Genomic DNA, 6,668 nt, shown 5'->3' with positions numbered 1-6,668 from the left:
GGTGTAGTTTCTTTTAGTACTCCTCAGTGGGATCAGAGAGAGGATAGTGGCATGTAGACTGTGGTGTTGGAGAGTCGCCTGTTCATAATCCGACCTGTTCATTATGACTATACCACCTCCTTTGTCAGCCCCTTTGATTATAATGTCAGAGTTGTTTCTGAGCCTGTGGATGGCGTTGCGTTCTGTGCGGCTGAGGTTATGGGACAAGTGATGCTGTTTGTTCACAATTTCAGCCTGTGCATGTCTGCGGAAACACTCTATGTGGAAGTCCAGTCTGTCATTTCGACCATCAGGAGGAGTCCATGCAGAATTCTTCTTCTTGTAGTGTTGGTAGGAGGGTTCCTGTGGGTCAGTGCACTGTTCAGTGGTGTGTTGAAAATATTCCTTGAGTTGGAGATGACAAAAGTAGGCTTCCAGATCACCACAGAACTGCATCATGTTCGTGGGAGTGGTGGGGCAGACAGAGAGTCCCTGAGATAGGACAGGCTTTTCCATCGGGCTAAGTGTGTGGTTGGCTAGATTAACAATATTGTTAGGTGAGTTGAGGGTACCACTGTTGTAGCCCCCTGTGGCATGTAGGAGTTTGAGATAGTTTATTGTCCTTTTTCCGCAGATGCCCATGAAAGCTTATGCCCAAATAAATCTGTTAGTCTTTAAGGTGCCATAGGACTCCTTACTCGTTAGCTACTTACATCCCCCCCATCAGGGTCACCTCACTATTTAGCTTAGACTGTGGCCTAGGGAAGCACGATTGTGCCCATTTCAGAGAGTGAGGGACAGAGAGAGGCACTGAACTCGACTGTGGGGCTTGGCTCGGTCCAGGCTCTCAGCGTTCCACGAGACGTCCTTTTTCCTACTGACCCACATCTCTGCCGCCCCGCCCAGCCCCTGGCCATGCCCTGGCCACCTGATGCAATCAGCCGCCGGCTTTGCTCTTCGCACGGCCCGCCGAAAGATCCCCGGTCAGTTGCATCATCCCGGATTGATACAGGAGTCAGCATTCGACCAATCAGCGAGCGAGCTCTGCCGGGACTGACGGCCCTTCCTCCCAATCACAGTTCCGCATGGAGGCAACGGACTGGAGCCGGGGCCGCTGATTGGAGGCGGCGACAAGGAGCCCCTTTCTCGCGCCCGTCACGGACAGGTGGGCGGAGCTTGCCGGCGGGCTGGGGTTTAAAGCGCTGGGGCGGCCGGCGTTCAGCTCAGTGCCCGGCCGCCCGGTCCCGCTGACTGAGGCAGCTGCCGGGGAGAGCCGCCCCCGCCGTGTTCGCGCCCCGCCTCTGCGCTGGGGCTGCCCCCGTGCACCCGCCTCGGGAGCCTGCTGCTGCGCTGCTGCACCCGCCTCGCCGCCAGCGGCCCCGGCCCCCGCCGCCTGGGCTCCTGCAGCGGGGCGATGAAGCGGGACCCGCCGCCCGCCGAGCGCCAGGCGCAGGAGGAGGTTGCTGGGGAGCAGAAAACGCCCCTCTGGATCTTCGGCTACGGCTCCCTGGTGTGGAGACCCGACTTCGAGTTCAGCTCCAGGAAGGTGGGCTTCATCCGCGGCTACAGCCGCCGCTTCTGGCAGGGAGACACCTTCCACCGCGGCAACGAGAAGATGGTAAAGGGGGATCGGGCCCCGGCGGCGGGGGGCGGGCCCCGGGAGGGGAGAAGGGGGGTAACCCTGGTGGTGAATCTCTCTCTCTCCTTGCCCTGGCCATGGAGGTGGCCAATCAAAGCCACCCCTTGGCACCTACCTGCCCTTGGTGCCTGGATGGGATGGGCCACTTACCACTTCCAACAGGGGTAAGTGGCCCTTGATACTGATAAAGGCACCTGCCCAAGCTCTCTCTCCAGGATTCAGCTCCACATCTAATAATCTTGGAAAAAATCTGCTTCCCTCCCACCCTGCTGTGCCTCCTGGCACAACCCATACCCTGTCTGAAGCTGGTGCCATCATTGTGGTGCTGGGTGGCCTGCAGCTGCTGCTGTCTCACGAGCCTGCAGTGTAGTGGTGGTACCTGGAGCTGCGGTGGGTGTCAGCAGGGCTGTATCACCCTAGCCTGCCTGTACTGGTGACTTGGTACTTGATCTGGTTTCTAAAATGATATTTCTCTCCTGTGTAGCCTGGCCGTGTGGTTACCCTCCAGGAGGATTATGATGTAAGTATCTACATCTAGCATTTATTTATTTATACATACATACATACACCTATAGCTGCTACTGTTCAGGTTTATTATATGGCTTTAGGTGGATTACTCCCATAGTAATGACACTAGACTATTTCAGTAGCTAATCAACATCTCCATCATTAACTACATGGCAATGGTAACCCCTTGGCAACTGTATCTGATAATAATGGTATAATAACCCTGGGAAACTGTTTTGTGGGTTAGTATAAATCAATATGATGGCCTTACTGGAGTTCTTATTTTTTTTATTGACACTCCTTTGGGCTGACTGCATTAGTCAGCAAACTCACTGGAAGTGAAGGAATTGCAGACACTACTTTAGACCATTCAGCCAAAGAAGGTTTAGAGTTAAAACTAGAGACCTGACAAATGAAATGAAATGGGATATGATGTGCCAAATTCATCACCCATATACTCACACTCACTTTAGTGCTTTTCACCAGGAATTAATCTGGTCCCTCGTCCTGCAAGATGAAAGTGAACACTAGGTTTACCCCTCCAGAATAAGCTAGTCAGAAGGTAGAGACCCTTTTTGCCCTGTGAAGGAGTACTAGGCTGCTGGGAGTGTTCTGGGGCCAGTTTCTCTTATTTCAATGGCATACAGCAAGGGCTGAATTTTGCACTTTAAGTGACTTTGAAAGACAGAGGTGACTATTCCTTGTTGCCTTCTTGGAGAGCAGAAGAGGGAGACCATCCCTTCCTCCATCCCTTCCTCCATCAGTTGTGTGATCCCTTCTCAGATGCCTGATGGTCTTTTCAGGCCTTGTTCCCATTGTTTAACTAGACAGGGTGACCATGCATCCTGAAACAAAAGGTTTTGTGTTTCGGAAATGCTGGTGCATTTGTTGCAGATACAATGCAGCAGCAAATAATCTTCACTTGTAATTTCAGGCATGCACGTGGGGTGTTGCCTATGAAGTCCGTGGAGAGCAGATTGCTGCATCACTCCAGTACTTGAACATGCGAGAAGCAGTCCTGGGGGGCTATGACACTAAACTAGTGAAGTTCCACCCCCAGGATAAAGAGGCTGACGAACCCATCTTGGCCCTAGTTTACATTGCTACACCCCAGAACCCCACCTACCTTGGCCCAGCGTCTGAAGAGGACATTGCAGCCCAGATCATTGTCTCGAGCGGTCGCTCTGGACACAACATAGAGTATCTGCTGCGACTGGCAGACTTCATGCGCTACTTTTGTCCCAAGGTGGAGGACGAACACTTGTTTTCCATTGAGGAGGCCCTCATTTCCATCCTGCCCTGTCTATGCCAGGCTGAGAATCCCTCAGTGGAAGTGTGAACATCGTGAAGGGTTGAAAGGGGGGACGTCTTCATTTCAAAATGTCAAATGAAGACATGGGGGGAGGAAGGAAAACAAGGACCAAATACATTGGACTGGGGGAGACCTGAGCAAGTAACTGGGGGTGGGGAAACTGCTACAAGCATACTTGAGCTGCCACTCCCCACCTGTAGAAACATGGTGGACATTCCTGGTCTCCTGGCTGGGTGGGAGGATCTTGACTGCTTGGTAAGTTTGCACTGTAAGGTTTGGTTCCGTGGCAGTCAGATGTGAAGAGTGTGGTGTTCACCCCTCTCCTTTCAGAGAGAGGATGCTGGCCTCTTCAGTGTACTTTTATTTTGGACACCAGTTGAGCTGGACTTGACTGCAGTGTTGTTTTCACAGTATAACGGTCACTCTACCTCAGACTGGCAAAGCTACTTATACGGTGGTGGGGACAAGAGCATGCTTGGTATCAAATGAGACCTCCGCTTTCTTCCCTCTCCCACCTCCAGTACAGTGACCTGACTCTTTAAAGTATAATGCCGGGGCTCCTGTGCAATATAAAATTAATTTGCCTCTATAGGTTCTTATGAGCCCTACCTCCTTATATATGTCTCAAAGGGACAGAACCAATGCACTTACTTTTGCAACTTGAAGATGTATGTATTGTAATGTGTAGTAATATATATTTCCTTAAGAGGGGGAACGTCCCTCTGCTGGTGTAGAGGCTCATGCCCTGCAGTGCAGGGTGTGGCACAAAGGCATGAGCCCCTTACCAGACCTTGAGTTTACATGTGGAGAAAAAGCTGTCCTGAGAGTGTTGAGCGGGGAGAAGGAAGCTGATGAAGCACTAAAGCCTAAACTCATCAGCTTCACCTGTCAAGTTCCCTGCTGTTAAATAGTGTATGGGACAGAGCTGCTGCTAGTGCAAGGTCTGGTTGAATCCCTCTCGAGAACGGACTCTTGACAACATGGACTAGTCTTGTTTTTTAAACAGTTTCTCCATGATGGGGGAGAGGAAACGTTTGCCTGACATGTTACTGTGGCTTGTGTCTATGAGGAAGTGAAATTGTATTGTGCCCAGTAATAAAACCAACTGACACTAAAATGAAAAACAAACCTGATGGATTCTTTTAAGCAGCACAGTTTATGCATTTTTTTGTGGGGGTGGATTAAAAGCTAACGGCCCACACCGAGAGAATACCTGGCGCACAAGTGACTCCACTAGTCATTTTCCCTGGTGCAGGGCACTAGAACAAGCAGTTTTCCTCCAGTCCTAGCTCTGGGGTGGAGAAGACTGTACAGCTCCCATCATCACCCTGTTACTGTATCTTATCGATGTCAGAGTGATGAGAAGTTCCCTTTCTGCTGGAGGGCTTTCCTGTTTCACAAGATTCTGACAGGATGTCACATTTTCTTGATCTAAAAGGTCCGCATCCCAATTTTGACCTGTGGCACTTTGTGAGTAGAGAGAGCCTGAGGCCTGTAATACTCACTACATCCCCCAGCTAATGTGACATGCCTGGTACAAACCACCCCAGCTGCCCTTTTTGGGTATCTCAAGAACCAAACTGAAAATAGCTAGGTGAAGTCAGACAGGGGACTGTGCCATTTGTGTGCTATCGGTTTAGCCATTTCCTCCCTCTTTCCCAGAGGCTGCCTCCTCTGCCTACTCACACCTTCCTGCCTTTTTCTGTCATGTTGCTTGTAGGGGAAGCAGTGTGGCCTAGGGGCTAGAAAACTGGACTGGGACTCAGAAGACCCCTATTCTCAGCTCCTCCGCTGACCTGTTGTGTGACCTTGGGCAAGTCATGCCACTCCTCTGTGACTCAGTTTTCCTATCTGAGATAACGATACTTACCTGGTTTGAAAAGTGCCATCTGAGCTAGGCATGATTATACCTAGAACAGCTTCCTTCCTCCATTACCCCTAGACTTTCTTCTTCAAGCCCCCTCCTACTCACTCACTTCTAGTAGATTGCCTCCCACTGCTTAACAATCCTCTCCTATCTACGTTAGGAACAAATTAAACTCTACAAAGTGTTTGTCAAGTCTAAATAATACCACACAAGTCACATGATTTTAATCCCTGCTTGATCCATCCCCCTTTCTCCATCCTCTGATGAGATAAACTCTTCACTGGAGGGAACTTGGTCCTGATTCACTGTTGCCTTACAACAAAACAGTAGCATTTTATACCCACTTTACACTGCTATAACTAACTATATAAGGTTCAGGAAACCAGTTAATCTGCCTCTTCCTCTTCACATATAAATCGCCATACACATCTATGGTACTGTTCCCACAAGGCCAGAGTATGAAGGGGGGAAACAAATTCGGACAGGAAAAGGGTTAAGAGGAGACAAAAGAGATAAAAAAAAATCTGGTTCTTCAACCTTAGACTATCATCTAATTTCCAGCTGACCGCCACCTAAAAGCTGGGAGCTGGTCTATACCAGCAAACTTCATGCCCATCATTCACCATCTGTACAATTCCAACATTGGTAGCAGACATAGAAATGGTCATGTAGGTCAGGCTCATGATTTGTTTGTTTTTACCATGTCACCTGCCCCTAGTTTGGGTTAGAAGACATGGTCGTAAAAGTACCTGAACTGCACCGGTGATGAATTACAGGTATGAAGTTTGCTAGATTAGATGCAGCCTTGAGGGGCTTGGAAAGGGTTTATGTTGCTTTCCATGGGAAATGGAAGGAGGGTTGAAAAACTGGCAGGGAAGAAGGGATGAAGTACTTGTTTCTGGATTGCAGTAGCCTAGTGGTGCAAGAAAGGGAAGGGGTGCAAGAGCACTAGAGATCTGTGGTGGGGGCCTGAGGTTCTTTGTCTGGGTGGAAAGGTTCGGTAGCCTAGTGGTGGGGTGGGTCAGTCTTCCTTGAGAGATATTTAAGCAGCTGGAAAGTGGGTGTATGTTACAATTGAGGCAGTTCTGAGAGTTCACCATAGTATGAATTGTCTCTTTCTGGCATTTGCTCCCAGTGATGGAACTGGCAAACTGTTCATTTTGTAGCTGTATCAGCAGTCCATGTACAGCTGTTCATATCTGGCATACACATGATTCCACTTGTGTTTGCTAGCCTGCCAGCTAGCTGGGGGACAAATTTTGTTGTTGGTTTAATCACTTACAGGTATTTCACAGGCAGAGAAAAGGTAAAAATGTACCATAGGTATCTATCATGCCAGCCATGCTCAACCACTAGAGATGTGT

At 49.6% G+C, this 6,668-nt stretch overlaps 1 protein-coding gene across 1 annotated transcript; it reads left to right on the top strand.

Annotated features, from left to right (window-relative positions):
• Nucleotides 1-1,173: 1,173 nt before the first annotated feature.
• Nucleotides 1,174-5,505, top strand: CHAC1 (ChaC glutathione specific gamma-glutamylcyclotransferase 1). Its single transcript, XM_073348741.1, has 3 exons — nucleotides 1,174-1,597; nucleotides 2,103-2,138; nucleotides 3,060-5,505. Exons 1-3 carry the CDS (start codon nucleotides 1,394-1,396, stop codon nucleotides 3,462-3,464), a joined length of 645 nt encoding a protein of 214 aa, XP_073204842.1. The 5' UTR covers nucleotides 1,174-1,393; the 3' UTR covers nucleotides 3,465-5,505.
• The last annotated feature ends 1,163 nt before the right edge of the window (nucleotides 5,506-6,668 follow it).

Source organism: Lepidochelys kempii, chromosome 6 (assembly GCF_965140265.1).
Source record: "Lepidochelys kempii isolate rLepKem1 chromosome 6, rLepKem1.hap2, whole genome shotgun sequence".
In the NCBI taxonomy this organism is placed as follows: domain Eukaryota; kingdom Metazoa; phylum Chordata; order Testudines; family Cheloniidae; genus Lepidochelys; species Lepidochelys kempii.
The sequence above is the reverse complement of the archived record's forward strand: the minus strand, read 5'-3'. Positions and strand labels throughout refer to the sequence as shown.